The sequence below is a fragment of the Adelges cooleyi genome, unplaced genomic scaffold (genome assembly GCF_023614345.1).
Source record: "Adelges cooleyi isolate 19-005CV unplaced genomic scaffold, UGA_ACOO_1.1 ACOO_flye_CR_arks_rails_tigmint_CR_PRNA_26, whole genome shotgun sequence".
NCBI lineage: Eukaryota > Metazoa > Arthropoda > Insecta > Hemiptera > Adelgidae > Adelges > Adelges cooleyi.
In genome coordinates, this window is record NW_026095926.1 from 493392 (window position 1) to 514151 (window position 20760).

Genomic DNA, 20760 nt, shown 5'->3' on the forward strand with positions numbered 1-20760 from the left:
CTGAACATTTAATATTTTTTTTTATTGTATAAATATGAAGTTCAATTGCAGCACAATTGCCAACATTGTAATAATTTAAATATTATTTTCAATTAATTTGAGAGCAAATAAAAACGATAAATGAAATTAATCGTAGAGTATTGAGGAAAACAATAAATGAGGCGCTCAGATGCCAAACTGATTGAGTCCATAAAATTAAATTTTTCAGGACAGGCAGTTAAAGTTATTTGAAACAATGTATGTAAGTACAATTGCCAATGTACTTAGCGCACTCTAGTGGTGAAAAATTCAAATATCGAATTATTTATCTTGGCCACTGAACATTTTACACTCTTGTAATCCAACCACTTTCAAATAAACGCCTCCTGTGTTTGTTTCCATTACCATTCTTACCGCTTCCTCGTGACACGCCCAAACCATCTCGGTCTATAGAATTTATGAAGTCTGTGCCATGAATATTCGTATACAACTCTATTACTAATGTTCTATTGGAGATATAAGTATTATTACTGTATCCTTATAGTATCGAATGGAAAAAATTGTCATTGTTTCACTTTCAGTTAGAGATAACAGACAAGAGGATAGAGATAAGAGTGAAGTGATAAGAGATAATAGATATGAGATAAGTGATAAGAGATAACATATTCATGATTCAATTTTTTTCGGAAAAACTAACCTTATGTAATATTACTAGGGTATAACCGTAATAGTACAAAAAAATATGTTACACCACAAAAACCTTTTACCAGTTTATATTTTTTAAGATTTACAAACTCAAAAGACAAATCAATAATACATAATATACATAAATTGAGTAATGAAGTGAATAGTTTGAAGAAAATTATTTGATATAAAATATAATAATAATTGCTTTGTAAAATATACAGAGCATTATTAGTATTATGAGTATATTTTACTAAAATATACTCATTAAATCTTCATCGACGGTCAAAAAGTAAGTACCTGAAACACTACATCAAAAAAATTAATTTCAATTAAATAATAGATCTTTTTCAATCACACCACTTCACTAAAAACTCCCATTGCTTAGCCAAATTTTGCCAAAAATGTATAAATTAAGAAAAATCGCACTAAATAGATTCAGGGGACGTTGAAGGATAGATGGCAATTCTGAACACTAACGGTATTGTTTTTTTTACCCAGACATTTTAAGGAATACAATGGATATTAGTTTTATTGTGCTCCTTGTAACTTGATATTCGCATGTTGTATTATTAACAAAAATGTTCTCTCCTTAGTGTTAAGTTCACGATGATCATTTCTCTTACCTGGCATTAGTGTACTCTCCCATCACCGCGAGATCATTCCCTTCACACTCGTTGACCACATAATTAGACCAGCTGTCGCATCTCCTGGCACTGAAATTGTCTTGGGACTGGATGGACCGAGCGAAGAACTCGTAGGATTTGAAGTGACTACAGACGCCACCGTCAACTGCCATAACACAGGAAATATACCATTAATCATAATGTAAAATGGTGTCTCAAAAAGAATGGTGGGGTTTCAAACGGCTGTAGGTTATGAAGTATTGGACCTACAGCGGTCTGGTAGGGCTTGAATGAAAGAGTGAGGCGTTACGACTGTGAAACGTCTAGTGGCAGTCATTCGGAACTTGACAACTTTCTCTTTCATTCAAGCCCTACCAGAGCGCTGTAGGTCCAATACTTCACAACCTACAGCCGTTTGAAACCCCACCATTCTTAACCCTACCATTATTTTTGAGACACCCTGTATAACGGTGTCCAATATAAGCATTAAAGTGTTGTTTTACTCAAAATGTTTTTAAAAGATGTTTTAGCTATATTGAAATCAGATGTAAGAAAACGGTATTTAGATACTTAAGCAGTTGCTAATGGCAGTATTATAGTTGATACATATTTTTTTCTGTTGAAAAATGTATCGAATCAGGGTTAAGTCCATGTGAATACAATTTTCAACTTATTCGATGCAGGTTCCATGCAGAACCTTACCCAACCTTAAGAAAAAAAAATAAGTCTGTGCGATAATAATTACAATAATCGTAGAAAGAGCAGCCGGGTTGCCTTGTGTGACCACCGTTGGGATAGAAGTCAACTATTCCTATTGGCTCCATTAGGCCCAACAACAAGTTTGAAGTGTGAATCACGTCCACCATCTTGGCGTCATGCTTACTGAGTCTATGTTCGGGGTAGCGGGTGGGAAATAACGGCATAGCTGGATCCAAACCTGCGTCAGAAATTAGTATTTATTACTTAGGAACTGAGCAGTTTTAGCTCTGCTAAGTGTGCCTATACAAATAATTAATCAATACATCAAGAACACCAGCTTGCGGGCGAATGACATTTAAAATGGGGATATTACCATATCCAGTAAAAAATTCACAAGACTTCTTGAAAACAGTTAAAAATTTAAAGTTCAGTACCAAAGTCAAATGTCTTAAAACCTTTTTTTTAATTTTTATAGTTATTTTGTTAGCCAAAAGTTCTTGCCTACAAAATATATCGTTTGAATATTTTTTTTTTGAAAATAGTTTAATAATATATTGAAGGTTGTTGAATTTTTTGTACTGTCTGGGTAATTATTATGAGTTAAACTCTCAGATACTGAGCAAACTTCTTAGATTAGGCAGGCAATTCGTGGACTAATTTTGAATTGTAGTTTTTTTTTTTGGTGGAAAACTGTCATTTCCGGATGGGGTTAAGACGTGACCGTAATCAATTCTCATAACAAAAGACGTCATGGAACGAGTCCGGACAACAAATCACAATAACGTTCTCAAAGTTGTATCGTCAAGCCTTATCACAACGGTAAATGTCTTCGTTTGACTAATAATTGAGGCACTCAGACGCCAAACCGATTAACTCCAATTTTTTTTCAAATTGCGAATAACAGCACGGTTGGATTACAAAAGTGTATAATTTTCAGTGGCCAAGATAAATAACTCCATAGTTGAATTTTTCACCACTAGAGTGCGCTAAGCAATTTTACTTTTCATTTTTTGGAGTTAATCAGTTTGGCTTCTGAGCTCCACAATTAATAATTATGGCCACCGCATTGGCCGAGCATAACAAGCGCGGGATTGATTGGTTTACCGGTGATTCGTCCTATTTGAGAGTCGAGCTGTTTGCCGGCGAATCCGGCTATATGTGCACCCATGCTAAAGCCGATTATGTGTATCAGGTCGAGATCCTGCCCCAATTCTTGAGAGAACATTGTAACGAGTTCCGCCACATAATTTCCGATTGCTCTGCATCTCATCCTTGCGGCCACGTAAGCTATATCATGTGAAATCTTGCACCAGTCCACGCACACCAAGTTGTGATCATGTTTCTCAAAGTACTCTGCGGAAAAAATATTAAAAAAAAACGTTCAAACAGAAGGTTAATCAATGGTTGATAAAATTTCTTTGACCACACTGTATAACAGAAATTTTTTTTTTTCAATTTTTGGTCACACTGACTTAAGATTATTATAAAGTCTATCTGGTTTTATTTTATTATGTACATATTCTCGTTGGCCTATTTTCGTTGTTAAATTAATTAGTTTAAACAAATATTATTAATATTTAATTAACTGGCCAATGTTGGTCAGTATCACTAAACAGTGATATCGTGGTTTCATATTTCTCTTATACTGGTAACACTGACGTCCGACCATAGTTTCCAACCACTGATCTGTTTAGATGTGTGACGTCACAAAGTGTCAAGATGAGAGTAATAAGTATAAGCAAACATTTTGCAAAATCTTAAACTGTAATGTGTAATTATTGGTTTAGTAATTAGGACTCTTTTTCAAGACTATCACAGCATACTTGACAGCGATTTAAACATTTTTGTTTTTTATCTAAACATGTTCAAGCGAAACAGAAAAAGGTACCCTTCAAAGTGAATTTTTAAGAGATAAAACGCCTGTGATGAAAAAAAAAAGATAAAAAACCAGATTTCTGAGGGAACCTCGTATGCGTTTTACAACATCTACAATGCATAGGTCAATAGAATGAATGTAAAATTGATTTAGTATTTTGAGTGAGTAAGATATATTTGTAAAAACGATTCATAATAGTAGAGTTATAATGTTTTGGTAGTGTTTTAACTTCCCCTCACACATTTTAGCAGAGGAGGTGAGAATGGGATTTTTAGTATGTTAGTTAGACGGTGTTTCATTATTATTTCCACTATCTTTTCGACACTATACAGCCTATACACACATATATATATTTACAAATGAAATGACAGCTCACGTCAAGCCAACTGCAATGAAACACGCAGGTACAATAAAAAATAGTGCGAAAACAACAACCTAGTTTAAATATTGCGCTTGGCCTTTTTTGAATAGCAACAACAAACTTCAATTGTCCCCAATCGTTGCCTTTAGCTAGTAGAAAAGTAAGTGAAAATATTAAACGTTTTAAATAGAGTGCACCGTATTGCTGCTGGGAAGCGTTCGTCGCAATGGAAATGTGTCTCCGCCAATCGAATAATATCCAAGCGGCTTGGTATCATGAAAGACCATCAGACTATTTACGAGCGACTTGTAGACATGCAAAATAAGCAGAATTGCCAAAAGTCCGAGTTTGTCAATCGTTTGGAAGCACTCGGTTTGAACGCACAGTCCAGAATAGCTGACTCAATAGCAACGTTGAAAGAATCATTTGATAAAAGATACAAACAGTACACTACGATGATCGACACTAATTGTCGTTCATACTTTTCTGGCCAGCACTTGCGCATGGAAGGTATTTGGAGGCAAAAAGAACAAGTCCAGCATTTGCTGGTCGACTTTGCAGAGATGCCCGAATGGGAACGTATGTACTCTGGAATAAAAAATGTTTACAAAAAAAGAAAATTCGACTCGGTTAAGGAATTGATCGAGACCTTGTCAAAATCGCAAAGCATGTTTACGGATTTAGTAAAACTGATATTGTTCAACCACGTTTGGAAACACTTGACGTTAACTAAAATTAGCTTGTCTAGACTAGTCTTTGCCCGTTGTGACGGACATAGAAGAACAACCACACAGACTATGGCTTCCTTGGAGCAATCACGGTGTGGCTGTTAAGCAAATAAGTGATTTGAATAGTGCGATGGCCAAATATGTTAATGACAGTATTAAATATTTAAAATTGAACGACGATTTAAAATTAGTTTTTCTCGAGTATGTGATTAGCAGCAGGCCAGCGAACCGAAGCACTGATGTGAAGATTAACAAGAAAATAAAACAATGGCTGTCGAAAAATATGGACGATATTTATTTGCGAGGATTTGGATGTAAAACAAAATCGGTAAGGTCATCCGGCAGCGTCTCCACAGAATATATTGCAGAGCGAATGAAGATTTTTAACGAACTAAGCAGAAATTATAACATTGAGACAAGCCTTTTGGCGGTCGTTTGAAAATAAACTTTGATGTTATTCGGTCATTCGTCAATTTTTCTGATGAATTTTTGGCTATTCCAAGCAGTGCTGAGAGTTAGCTAGATAAACACCTACTCATATTTTAAGTTGGACACGTTTTTTTTAAAAATCAACCCAACTGGTTAGGTAAAGTTATGTTTTTCTTATCTAGATATTTTTTTTTGTTATCTGTGCTCCACACTGATCACAAGTTATTGATTTCTAAACCAAAATGTCGTTTTTTAAATTGCTTATAATATTATCAGCGTTTGATTGCGAATAGTGTTAAATTTGTTTTAAAATTAATAATTAATACAATTATTAATCGCACCTTGTTTTTATCAAAATATTTGCACTTACTTGGTTTGACATAATGATATTTCTGTACACTGTGTTTTGTCATATAAAATTAATAAATGATTAGTATTCGAGTTGTTCTCTTTTTAATTATTTGTTGAAATTGTTCCTTCATATTTTAAGTGTTTTTTTGGGGGGAAGGGGCTAAAAGTGGCCCCTCTCCTGGTTATTCCTATGTATACAATTATGAATTGCTATTGCTTTAGGCAAGAAAACACAAGAATGTGTGTTATTTTGTAACGATATTGTTATAATTGCCTGGAATCTAGTTTATCCATTTTAACTTTATTTTGGCAAACGACCAAAACCTTGAATTCTCTCTCTTTTATATATACAGGGTGATCCAACTAACGTAAGACACTCATTTTCTCTGAAAATATTTAAATTTTGAGAATTTTTTTTTCCTAAACTAAAAGGTACATATTTTACTAAATTTTTTAATATTTTGAAAATTTTTATCACTAATCCTCATAGGCCAATAAGAGGGATGTTTGGTTTTTTTTTTTTTTAATGGCAACATATGTTTTTAACTGCATAAATTAGTAGACAAAAAATTTTAAAAAATACGTTACCGTTTGAATTTTTCATTTTCATTTATCCGTTTATTAGCTATGGCTTTGTAAAGATACCATACATTTCTTCATAATAACTATCATATTTCTTTGGTTTTCCAAAGCCGGTAGCACATAATAATGATATATTAATGAATTTTACATGCTACCATGAATTTATGGCGTAGTAAAATGTGTACCTAAAAGTTTAGGGAAAATAAAATTCTCAGCCCACCTTTTTTGAAAGTGACACATAAACTTTGGGCATCCTCGGTGTTGCCCAGCCAACCGTGTATGATGATTTTCGTGGTCTGGTTGGCTCTGTACTGAGACGACCGCAAGACGTCTAGTTTTCCCGGAATCAACCGGTGGCCAGAATGATTGTCTTCGCTCTCTCTGTACAATAAGACAACGCGCGTTAAGATCTACAGTTACTGCCGCGCCGGACAGATGGCGCTGGCTGTACCGTATTTTGAAATTATCCAATTCTCTAATTTTTCCTTTGTTTTTTTGTTCGCTTACCTGTTGTAAAGCCAAAAGAAAACGTCGTTTTCCATATCGGAATTTGCCGACGACTCTGTGTTATCGTAGTCCACCGCGGCACCGTCGTCGATCTCGCTCAATGAGTCCAACATGTATTCGTAAGTGTTCTCTGTCGACGCGTAAGCACCTTGAAATTAAAATAATGTACTTAGAAAAAAAACATAAAAAACGGGTAAATCATTTTACTTCATTTCAAACAAGATTTTAAACAACAGTCAAATTATAAATATATATATATACATATATTACAACTAATAAATACATTTAAAAAAAACAAGTGGGCTGTTTAATGTCCATAGGTTGTGCCAGAAACGACAAGACATACTTCCCAATACCATAAAGAGTACTTACATACGATTTCTTAACAACAACAATAATGGTATTCGTAAATAATGAATCAGGAATATGTCTTATCTCTTATCCTTTGTATTTTTATCACTTAACTCTAATCTCATAATACTTATCTCATATCTCTTATTTCTTATCACTTAACATTTTTTAATATTGTTTCGCGAAAATTACTTTTTTTTTTATTCTCTATATTAACAAAACTCTTTACAATAAGTTTTTTTTTTGTCGAGGATATGCACATAGTTTGAATAATTAGATTTCGAGGAAGCCACCCATTGGTAACACCTCAGGATTACAATTTCGCGTGTCCAGCCCAAAAACATAACCATGTAAACAGTACAAAGGGAACAGGGCATAGTGCGGAGGTCACATTTCTATTGTTGAGACTTTCAAAAAATTCAGAACTAATTAGACTATTTTTAAAAACGTTATGGAACGCTGAAAATGTTATGGGTGTTTTTTCCTCGATTTTCAAGGGGGCAGAGGTGAACTTTAAGCCCAATAAAGTACCTTACAGGTGTGATTTCTGATCTATTTGGTCGCTAGAAGGAAAAATGGGCTAAGGCGGTGTATCGTGGGTCCAGCATAGTACGCAAATCAATGATTAACAGCTCTTGGAAAACTAATTTAATCAGAGCTCGACTCTGTGCCGATTTCGCCGAATAATTCTATTATAAATGGCCGGTTTACACGATGCTCGTGACCAACCATTAGAGTACTCTTTGCTCGCATTAATACCACACGTGTAAACGGGTAAAAACAGCACTAATCATCATCAGTTATACACATATGTTCACTAACGACAAGCGGCCATCCCTTCCACGACCGACAAGTATACTAAACACCGTGTAAACCGTGCATAATTATTTTTAATCTATTGCGACAATGACAACACCTGTATTAATTAGATATCCACGGTAAGCACTAACGTGACCTGACGAAATATTAATTTAGTAAATTTACAGTTGGAATAGTTTGTCAGAAATACAGAGAATACATTTGTTCGTTCCTGGGAGATTTGAAAGGTTACCAAGTATTTTCGGACTCGATTCTAATCGACTACCAAGTGAACAATCCGGGAAGAGAATAATTTCCACAATTCTGGATATAAAATCAATCGATAAAGCCGCCTTTTGTGAAATGTATAAAAATCAAGTTGGGTCCTTTTTTTGAGTGAACTCGATTCGTTTATTATATTAACATGGAAGTGCTATTGGGCTGGATACAAATGTAGTCATTTTCGCGTAACAAGTGATAAGAGAATAGAGGTATGAGGTAAGTGATAAAAGATAAGAGTTTATAAATTAGAGATGAGTGATCAGATATTAAAGATGTAAAAATAAGCAACTGTTAAAATAGATAAGAGTTAAGTGATAAGAGATTAGAGATAATTTCTAAGAGATCAACAACCAAGTGTTTTATATTATGTTGTGATCTCATTTTTGGGAATAATGTTAAATAAAAAATAAGCGATTTAACGACATTTGTTATTCACAATAGTATTATTATACTAACATTGATACGTTATTTGGCTAGATACAAGAAATTTCATGTCGCCATTTTGATAAGTGATAACATATCCATGATTCAATTTTTTTCCGCAGAGCAGAGAAAATAACTGTTTTTTTTTATTACATGGCTATGTCTTTTGGTAATAATGGTTTTTTTGAATACAGCTTTGTTTTTCTTTTTTAATTTTAAATTCAGAACCTTTTTGCTATTGAATAGCATATAAATGTATTTTATGATCTTAAAATATGTATTTATCTGTTATTTATTATGTTAAAATATATATTTATATATATATATATATATATATATTAATTTTAAATGGACTTAATAGTGTAAACTGTAAATACCTAATAGTATAATTTTTATTTTTAAACAAACAAAAGCTTAATAGAGTGTTTATTATATTACAATTTTATACAAATATTGTTTAATTTAACAACAGAAAACAATAATTTTAATAACTTACTAACTGGTATTGGTTAAGAGAACCAAAGTATTTTTCCATCCTTTGCCTAAATAAAGGGATCATGATTATTTATTACTGTTTTTTTATAACAACAGTTCTCCAATACAACGACTTAATATTGTAATGTATATGCAGTTGAAAAAAACCTGCACTGCATATGTGCATTAGGTTATTTGTATTGATATAATTTAGCGATTATGGTTAGGTTAGGTTGGGTTGGGTTAGGTTAGGATAGGTTGGGTTAGGTTAGGTTAGGTTAAATTTTGTTGCGTCTCTATATGTAGGAAAAATAACTGAACTATCGATTTTCAAAACGATATTTTTAATCAATAGAGTGCAGTAAACACATACAAATGGCATAATATATATTTTTATTATAATCATAATCGTTCCTGATTTTTTCATAAAAATAAAAAAATTCACGCAGTGGAGGGTTAAATACCGGTGCAGTTGCAACGGTCAACGGCCGCATATGAATAGTGCACAGTGTATCTATACTCTTGATACGACAATCGTTTAGAAGACCGACTCTCTAAGAAAGAGAGAGAGAGAGAGAGAATGAACAATTATTATTATAGCACAAGAGAAAATATCAGCGGCTTTAGATCGATATCGTACACAGCTTCGGTACATATACGGCAAGTATCGCGCCTATTTTTAACACTACACGCCATCCGTCCGATACACGCGTCGCGGTAGAAGGACTCCAATGGGTTTTTTACACGTCATATAGTGTATATTATAAAATATATTGGACGTTATTCAAAAATTACATAAAACCGACAAAAATATAATACATACATTTATACATATATATTCGGATCGAACTAAAACAATCTGCGGGTACTTACACATTCACAGGGTGTCCCATTTTAAAATACTATTTTAATCCATTTTTCTCCAAAAATACTCATCCAATCAAATTTAGTCTCTTTGGCTGTTTTTAGTTTTGTTACTTTTATTTTTGATGCATTTGGTAACCTTGGTATGTGTGATAATCACGGTTTGTGTGGTACCCATGGTTTTTGTCTTTGTCATACACGGAAAAGAAGGATAACCTTAACGATAAATACAATGATAATGTAATGGTAAGGTTAGGTTAGGTTAGGAAACAATAAACATACCACGGTGACAACACATACCATGGTTACCACACATGACACGGTTGCATAAAAATAAAATAACAAAACTAAAAATAGCTAAAGATACTTAATTTACAAATTATGAGTTTTACCGAAAAAACATTTTCCTACAAAAGTTGTTAGTTTTGATAAGAAACTTTGTTTGGCCATTGATTTTAGAATATAAATTTTTGTATATTCTAAAATCAATGGTTTGGCTGACAAAAAATACATGGTTTCCATTAAAAAAAACATGTTTTTGACCGTAAGTCGGTAATTTTGAATTTTGGACCATAATTTTTTTTTACGCCCCCCTTTGTACGCTAATAAGCGACTTTTTGATTGGATTAGTATTTTAAAATGGGACACCCTGTAAACGGTCCAACTGACACGTCGGTTTGACGAAGCTAACCCACTGCAACATAATAATTGTACTTACACGACTGATGAATTAATATTATTATCACAAATCCGTCTAAGGGAAACCGATTGCAGACTGGAGGAGGTGGTCTAATATAGAAACACAAATTGCTTATTGGTTATTCAAACTAAAGCTACAAAAAAAGTGTTAAGAATTGACGGTATTAGCATATTAGATTAAACAAAACCAGATGCAGTGTGCACTTCTTAGTGAAACAATAGATTTTCAATTAACGATTTCTTAATGCAGTAGGGCCAACTTAACGTGCTGAAAATATTGTACACACTATTTACAATAATAACGTAAACTGATAAGAAATACTGATAACGAGTAGTCGGTTAACGATGGTTGATGCGGTGATAACATATTATTACAGATGTTTGATAAAATTTCTTCGACCACACTGTATATAACAGGAGGGTAATTTTTTCTTCTTTCATTTTCTAATTACACTGACTTGAGGTTATTAAAGTTTTGTTTAAATTTTTTTTTCAGAATGCTCTATCTTAAACAGCGATAAGTGTTAAATCTTTACTGCCACTGGAATAAGAAGGTAGGCGGTTAATTCTGTTGCGGTCCGCGTTTCCTAAACACTTAATCTGTGTTTATAACCATCTCGACTGCCGAAAGGAATACTTAAAATTAACGCGAATAAAACTATTCTATTTTCTTTATAACAAGTAACCTCGGTTAGATAACCTTGAGAGCGTCTCGCCTATTAGTTATTAATAATCCACAAAATGAAAAAAAAAGCACAGGCAGGCCTTAAGTCACTTAGCACCTCTCCCGCTTGTTTAACGATTTTCAAAATATAATCTATTTGAGAAATGGCCAATATCGTTTTAGATTTTGAAAGCTCGGTTTTTGTGCTAATAAAATACATAGTACAAAGTATAGCCTGTGTAGCTGTCTAGACATGATGCAAGCTCTACTTTAGTACCAGAATATTATAATCAGCCGGTTTTACCAACATTTGTTAAGAATTTAACTTATTGTTAATTGTATTTTACAACTAGTTAGTGAAAATTGGGTTTCATCGAGATTTGTTAGCCTTAACACATTGTTAAAACGATTGTTAAATTAATCACTCGAAATCAGCCTGTTAAAAAGTTAATCGGCATGTTAAAATGAATTGTAGTACTTACGTATAATATTTATATTGTTTTAGTTCAGAAATTGTTTTATCATTTTTGTTGATTGAGTATACTAGTAATATATAATAATAATAACACATTTGACGAGAAACTTATTCATATTGAGTATTTAGAGAACAATAGAAAAGACAACTTCGATAACCCTTTGTTAGGTAAGCAAAAGTTATTTTATGTAGGCAGATTAGGTAAAAAGGAATGGCACAGACTTGCGTTATAGGTTCATAAATTATCTGAATTTATTGTATTTTGTAATTTAGATAATATTATTATGTCTTGTCTGTCTTGAGTATAACAACGGAAATAATTCTTATCACTACCAACTTTTTTTTAGGCCTTCGAAATAGAAAAAATTATTTGAAAGACCTTGGATGACAAACTATTTTTAGAAAAGTATAGACTCATTAAACAATGTGTTTCTAAACATTATTTATAAATTATTAATATAAACCGAAACGTTAAAAGAAAGTAAAATAAAATGCCAAATAATAACAAACTGACAAATTAAATCATACAATCACTTATCATATAATATCTTAATAACCAATGAGAACGTTGGAATCGAGGTAACCGCTTTGGTAACCCAACTAACATTTTGTTAACTTAACAAATAAAGTTTGACGATAATAATGTTACGGTGAAACATATTTATTTTAACCGGATGTTAAATTTAAATAAATTGTCTACTAACATTGTATTTAGCAATAGTTGGTGAAACCTGCTGATAATGTTGTTAAGATTGCTCGCCGTCAAAAACGTTTTAAACTATTCTAAAATATTGGAAAACACCTGTATTGAAGCCTGCCCGTCTGAAACCACACAGAAGAGATAATGAACTTGGATTGATGCCAAAGGAAGACACTCGGATTGCCCAAACACGGGTGTAATAATATTTAAAAAAAAAAAAAACAATAACACATATCAAACTTACCGACAAGCAGCGTGAAACCCAGCAGAACGAATTGCATATTTTCTGATATTTTTGACGTTTACTTCTGATCTATTTTACTTGTGTCTTCTTGCTAGGTAGTTGGCAAAGTCAAGGTGTATAGCACACTGACTGTGAGATGAAGACCTATTACTTATGAGACACAATAACTTGAAATCAATAATAGTAATTTTCTTAAGCCCATTTCTAGATTACATATTATCGGCAAAACACCACTTCAACAATGTTTGAGTTTTTTTTTTCAATAATACTCTAACCGCACAATATTAATCTATAACATACTTTACAATAATACATAGGACATTGCGAAATCCTACCTATTTGCATTAAAAACATTTTTTGTTTTTCTCAAATATACACCTACTAAGGTTATCTCGAGTACTTGCTTTAAAAAATGAATTCCAAGAACGTTGTCCGATCATTGTCATAATTATTATTGTTTTTTTTGTAAATACCTCGAGAATTGTCAACAAATTTAAAACCTAACTGATAGTAATATACACTGCCAGTTAGTAATTTTCACCAATTCTGAAGCATCTTTATCGGTGGTTTATTTACTATAATTAATTATTTATAGAACGACAAAACAGTGGCTAATTAAAAATTGTGTAATTGTTTTCCATATCTTTATGGCTCTATTTTTTAACCTTTGAAGTTAATGCGCAGATTTTGCACACATGCACTCCAACCGTGTAGGTTTAATTAATTATTATTATTGTTCTCTGCTAATATACCTTAGATTAGTATAGGGTTAAGAACTATGGACGGTTGCACAATGTTCGTTCGTACAGTAGTAATAGTAGTAGTAGTAGTAATATTAGCACACTTGTAACACTATTTAGTAGGTAACAACAACCATCACAATGAGTACAAAACACAATATAATATAGTTGATACTTGTTGATGCATGTAGGTATTTCGGTTAGCCCAAGAGTCCAACGAGGTAATGTATAATTGCAATAGTTTTTGTTATTAAGCTTGTAAATTTGGGGTGTATCACTATTAACACTTAACCACGCTGATAAAAAAAAAAAACTATAAGCCAATCTAATACACATTCATATTGGGGTCACAACACTTGAAATAAAAATTAATACCATTATTGAATCGAATACTTGTGCGGAAAATAGATAACACTAAATTTTGGACAATTTTTTTTTTTTCATTAGATAATACTTGGTGAGTACTTAAGCGATTGCTTTGAGTGTTTGCCGTTCTGTAGAATATGTCTTAACAATCTATATAATATGCTAATGATTGGTGCAACTACTCTGTTCAGGTCGCTTTATTCGCTCTGATAATTTTCACAATTGATCCCCAATACGTGTGGACAACTTCCCGGAAGTCATTATATACTTACCTATATACTTGTGATACCCGTGTGTGTAACAGTATTTTTTTTTTTTTTTAGAAATTCAAATCATTTTTCAGTCATTTACACATCAGGCCAAATAACGAATAAACTAATAAATGAATCTAAGCATATGACATTTCCTCCAAAAAAAAGTCAGCACTAACTTTTAGATTCTGCGCTTAAAAAAACAAAAAAAAAATGAAAAACGTTAACTATTAACTATTAGTTTTAGCTACTTAACTTGAATTTTTTTTTTCTTGGCGTTTTAAACCCCAAAGGTCGCCATAAACGTTTTAATGACAAAAAAAAATTGCCCCCTTTAGACTTTTGTATTTTATTAACATTATATAAATACTGTACTTAAGCACTCTTACACTTGTAAAAACTTAGAGGTTTTGTTGGCCTAACTTAATTTTGTCTTCTAAGAATTTTAAACTTGAAAGTTGAAATACATTATCTTTTTCGAGGAGGCCGTCAAGTCAGATTCAACACATTTATATTGCGAATTTTAAGAATTTGTTTAATCTGATTTACTTAATACAATTATTGTTTTCTGTAAACATTGCAATAATTGGTGTATAATATACAATTTATGTAATGGAAGGTTTGTTTTTTGACTTGGATTGAAGAAATAAATGTATACATTAGAAATCCTGATTTTAGCCCCATTTAGAATTTAAGATTTAGTAATTTGCTGAAAAATGACATTGGACTTCTTGCGACCAAAAGCCAAAACGGTCTATTAAATTACTTAAGTACTTTTAAGTACTTAGCAAAAAGCCATTGAGACGCTTATTAGACACAGAAAGGGTCGAATTCCAAATTTTGGCAAACTATTTTTCTAGATGTATTTATTTTTGAGAATATTACAACACTTGAAAGTAGTAATGGCAATATTTTTTTACTTTGTAAGACTGTGTTTTAACAAGGTACAATTAGTATTGTACTTTGGTTTATAAAATAACTTATAAGGGACCGTTTTTTTTTAAGTAAAATAAAACTCTTCAGAGACAGAGACAGACCGAGACAAACAAGGTCGGTTGAAATTAAAAAAAAATAAGTATATTTGTGTGCAGTTCTTGGACAAAGTCCTCAGACAATAAAGCCGGTTGTGTAGTGAGCAACAATAAGGAAAACAAAAAGCATTTGTGAACAGCGACAACAGTCACCGCAATCTAAATACCGACTGCAACGGTTAACCAATCACTTATAACAAATGTAGGCGTGGTGTTGTTGCCGCTTTGAAAAATCACAATACATTTTTACCGTTTCCCAGCTGTGATGGTGTTAGTGGTGGCGACGGCGTGTCTAATTTGTTTGCACGCAAATTACCGTAAAAGAAAATTGTATAGAAAAGAAAACCGTTTGAAAAATCTGACAAAATCTTAATTTAAACGTTAAACCGTGATGTGTAATTAGTAAGATTGTATAAAATTCAAAAAGATTTTAGAAATGAAACGTCCATAATTATGGATATGTTATCTCTTATCACTTATTACTTATCTCTTATAACATTTTATCTATTCACAAAACGGCGACACGATTTTTTTTTGTATCCAACCCAATAGCATAATATTTGTGTAATAATTATAATAACACCAATGTAAATAATAATAATTGTCGTTGAATCGCTTATTTTCTATTTAACGTTATTGCCAAAAATGAGATCACAACATAGTCTACAACACTTGGTTGTTGGATCTCTTATCAGTTATCTCTAATTTCTTATCACTTAACTCTTATCTATTTTTACAGTTGTTTTATCGCATAGACCAACTAATACACACGCATGGAAATATTTAAGTAAATGTATTTCATTTCCTAGGTATTGTAAAATCAATACCTTTTCAGGTCCTCTTTCAAGCTATGCCTAATATGTAATGAATATAAAAAAATTAATCACAGCTTTTAATAATAATAAAAAATTATAATAGCCTCAATTACGGTTAGGTTAACGGATAACTAATAAGGGTTAGAACAAACTGAATTAATAATACATTAAAAAAATATAATTTTATTCCTGGTGTAAGCTATCACCACAACAGTTATTAACCGTTAGGCCTTTTCAGAGTCGCAACCAGGTTTTTACTCCCTTTACATATTTGCATATTTTTATTTTGCATCAACGAATTTCAATTATGCATTGTTACACCGGTATGAAGAAAATTAAAATTCTATACTTAAATAAAACATTTTTAATATAAAAATTTCGTCATCAGATATTGTCACATTTTTCTTTTCTCTTATCACTTATTTTTAACTGAAAGTGAAAGTATAACGTGAATCGAGATTATGTTATCTCTTATCATATTTTATCTGTTATCAAAATAGTCCTACTTACCTACATGACAGTTTACATTACAATGATAACAACATGTCGTATGATGTAACAATAAAATAATATAATAATATAATAATTAATAATACACACATACGCATAATAATATTGTCTGACCTAAATATTTGTAATAATATACTTTGTGTCGACTGTGAACTCAAATAAACGACGTACAAACGATACCAATCGCGCGTTCGGCTGGTAACTATTATTATAAATTATACAGTGTGGGTGGCCTCCGACATTCGTCTAACGCAGCCCAGACGGGCAGGTACAAATATTTAATGGTATTTGATGAATTATTAACATAAGACCTATAAGACTTGTCTTTCGTCGAAACCTATTGCATACTGCGTTTTGGTACAACCAATATTATGGTATTATATATACATTTTTGGAATCCCTAACTTTGTGTAAACAATTTGATACTTATGCCGCCGGGTTGCACCAAATATTTACAACACAGAGATAAGACTATTTTAACTGGAGTTGAAATTTATTCGTTGCACAAACCGTGTTTTTAGATTTTACAATTAAATAACAGGGTCATTTATGGATGTGTAAAAATGTGTGTATAGTTAAACGTTTGTTATCAATGTTTTATCATTGATAACAAAGTATATCATTGATAAGACCCTGTATGATAATAATATGATATTAACTCCTACCGCTGATACCAGTTATTCGGTAACCAGTGTACTGGTAATAACCAAAATATAAAACAACGATTGAGCAACGTTTGTAAATTTAACAAAAGATTAAGTTTAACAAAAGTTAGTTTATTAAGATGGTAGGTAAGTCATTTACCAGATTAGATAACGACAAGTTTAGTGCAACCGGACATAGGAGAATGTAAGTCGTTTACACAGTCTGTAATTTTTAACAAAAATAAATTTCGTTTTAAGCCTGCATTCAGATGGTAATTTTTTTTTTCAATATTGTTTTTTTTGTGGAAACTATTATAATTGTTAAAAATAGCGGCCCTTTGTGCGGGGGCATTTCGCCCAATCTCGGTCACTTCCGTATAATAATTAGCATATACCTGCGCGTCTGTTATTGTACTTAACAAATCAACCAAAACTTACATATACCTATAGACATTACACGCCGTATACATTAAGCCATTATAACGCGCAGTAAAAAAAACACACACACATGGCGCGACCCACTTAACAAATTAGTAAAAAAAAAAAAAACCAAACGTCGGACCAATTGAATTAGTAGTAGGTACTACTCGGTTAGGTTTGTAATAATAATTATTAGTATATATTATAATGTTTGTTCTGACTTTACACACACACAACGCAATAACCGATCTATTGTAATTATTATTTGTAACCAATAAACGTGCGTTATTATTAATTTTTTTGACATTTTTATGTCTTTGCTTTGGCACACACACACACAAGGAAAAATCGACATTTTTGTTTTTTTTTTTTTTATCATAACGAAAATAACAGCCGATTTATCTGATAAGGTAAGAGAGATAAGAGATAAGAGATTAGACATATGTCTTTACTTTGGAACACAACCGAAAAAATTATCTTCAGGTAAGTAAACTCTCGTTATCGTCAATAATTTGCTATTAAATATTATACTATATAATTATACTATAATATATATTTTATTTTGTTCACACAACATTATTATCACCCAAAGTTGGCCTCCTAAACGCCGTTGGACGGTCGAGAGTAATTAAATATTTAATTAGGTATTATTGTTATTATTATTAATTACATTACAGTCTTATAGAAGTAGCAACTCGGAATATTATAATATAGTTTGTACAATTTTTTATTTTTTCATGGCAACATGTTTTTAATTACATAAATTTGTAGACAAAAAATTATATAAATATGTTAGCGTTTGAATTTTCCATTTTCATTTCTCTGTTCATTAGCTATGACTTTGTAAATATACCATACATTTCTTCTTAATAATGTTATCATATTTCTTAGGTTTTCCAAAGCTGACAGCACATAAAATTCATATTTATGTTCGCATTGTCTAAATGGCCAAAACATTCTAACAACTAGGAATAGTCACAAGTATGATAGTATTTTGAAATAAAATAATAGACAAACGGTACTTATCTGTACAGATTACTTAGATTCTTAGACTATTTATTATATCTGATTATGATACAGAGTACGGTAACACGTCAAGTTTATTTGTAATAAAACTACTAGTCTTTGTAGTAAAACATTATGAAAACATTAAAAAATACAGTAAAAAAATCAAATCATTATAAAGTCATAAAAAATGAACAAATAAATGAAAATTCAAACGCTAACATATTTTTTTTTACTACAAACTTATGTAATTAAAAACATGTGTTGCCATTTCAAAAAAAAAAAAACCAAAAATCGCTTTAAACAAGCGCTTACAAACTGTTTAGAAATTATTCCAATTAACTTTCACTCGAATAATGTATTATCAAACGCTATTTAAGCTACTTAAATGTCTTGTAGACATTAAATATACATTATCACAAATATCATAGAGCTCAGAATCCGGAAATCCTACCTGTAAGGCACTTTATTAGACTAAAGTTCATCCCTTCCCTTTCAATGTGGAGAAAAACACATTAATTTCAAAATAAACCAATTAGTTCTGAATATGCAAGGTAGAGAACCTGAACAATTATCTTTCACCCTTTTTCCTATAGAAGAGGTGGAATTTATTTCTTTTGCTTATTCATGTGCAGTCTTAGTGGTTTATGGATGAAAACTAGACCAAAGGTAGATCTAGAATAATGGTAAAATACCATATACAATTTCCTCGAAACTTTTTATTAAGGAAAAACCAAAAAATAAGAGAAAACCGTACTTTGACCGTAGTCGGTTTTTAGGTTGCTATAACAAAATAACAATATTAACCATTATCAATATATGCAGTGAAGGGTTAATATTGGTTTAAGGATAGAAAATTAACAAAAAAAACACAAGGCGTTTCAAAGGAATAACAAAATGTATTATATATATTTATATATATGTATTATCATTCGAGATATTTTATACATAAAAAAAAAAAAAAAACAATATTCAATCAAAAACAACATCTATTGGCGAACATGTTTTTCGTTTTTGTCACAAACACATATATATTATTATCATATCATATATATATATATTATATCATCATTACATTCATCGGTATATTATAATAAAGCTCTAAAAAAAAAAAAAAATACAATATAATATATTTTCTTGGTTTTTAATAATAATTACACAATATTATAATAAAATATATCAAATTTTTTTCCCCATTCTTCTTCGTTATCGTTACAATTTATATATAATATTTATTTATAAACGTATCCTTCTACAATTATTGTTTGTTTTTTTTTTTTTTAATTAAAATTTTTTTATCACCCGGGTAACATCGTTTTGCGTTTATTTATATGATGAATAGTGTGAAAAATGTCGTTCGTTGTTTAAACAAAAAAAAAAAAAAACGAAATTAATTAATTTAAAAACCGAATATTATATTATATAATAATATTAAATAATATAAAGGAAGACTTCGAGTAATATCGCGGTGGAGTTTCCATTGGGGAGGGGGGGTTAGGGGAGGGGGTAGTAGATTTATTTATTTTTTAAGAAATACTAAACAGTGTTGTAACACTACTCCTGGACGACTTAAGTGTATAGTAGAAGGAGGTACGCTTGTCTTTGAATGATAACAAATGTGTTTACAATTTTTTTTTTTTGTATGCGCTTTTATGTACTACATAATATTTATATACTGGTTCGTTTTTTTTTTTTTTTAATATTATCACTAAAAAAAAAACCGCTATTAAATATATAATATATATCACACCGTTAAGAAATGTCAAAAAAAAAAAAAACAATAAAAAGTCCGGAAGACTGTTCTTGAAAATGTAATCGCACTAAAAAAAAAAAAAAACCAAAAAAAATAATCTACCGGTAGCAAAAAATCATAGATAGTCTTAGAGTAAAAAAAAAAAACAACTGGGTGTATGTTTTTTGAAAAAAAAAAAAAGGAAAACAGGTTCGTCCAAGACAAGTTATTCCCCTCCCTTATGGGCTTCTCCCCTAAGGCTGGTGTGGTGTTTACCTAAACGACATAATATACCCCTAAACGACCTATTTATAGGATTTTCCTTTTTTTAAGTTAATTTTTTTTTTGCGTTTGTACTATCACTACCAAAATATACTATTATTTATTACACTATTAATAATATTAGCCTACCCAATCGGTTTTGGAGATTTTAATAATTTTTTTTTATTA

At 31.3% G+C, this 20760-nt stretch overlaps 1 protein-coding gene across 1 annotated transcript; it reads right to left on the reverse strand.

Annotated features, from left to right (window-relative positions):
* Positions 1-736: 736 nt before the first annotated feature.
* On the reverse strand, positions 737-12958 carry LOC126837621 (pancreatic triacylglycerol lipase-like). The gene is made up of 7 exons (XM_050571554.1): positions 12797-12958; positions 6823-6970; positions 6536-6696; positions 3093-3341; positions 2035-2226; positions 1290-1455; positions 737-971 (listed from the first exon to the last, which is right to left on the reverse strand). The coding sequence occupies exons 1-7, from the start codon at positions 12831-12833 to the stop codon at positions 917-919; spliced, it is 1008 nt and encodes a 335-aa protein (XP_050427511.1). The 5' UTR covers positions 12834-12958; the 3' UTR covers positions 737-916.
* Between the last annotated feature and the right edge of the window lie 7802 nt (positions 12959-20760).

Coding starts and splice junctions, on each gene's coding strand:
- LOC126837621 (XM_050571554.1), bottom strand. CDS start 12,833: ATGCAATTCGTTCTGCTGGGTTTCACGCTGCTTGTCG. Junction 6,971..12,796: donor GGGTTTCACGCTGCTTGTCG/GTAAGTTTGATA, acceptor TTTAATTTCAAG/GTGCTTACGCGTCGACAGAG. Junction 972..1,289: donor GGAGAGTACACTAATGCCAG/GTAAGAGAAATG, acceptor TTTTTGATGTAG/TGTTTCAGGTACTTACTTTT.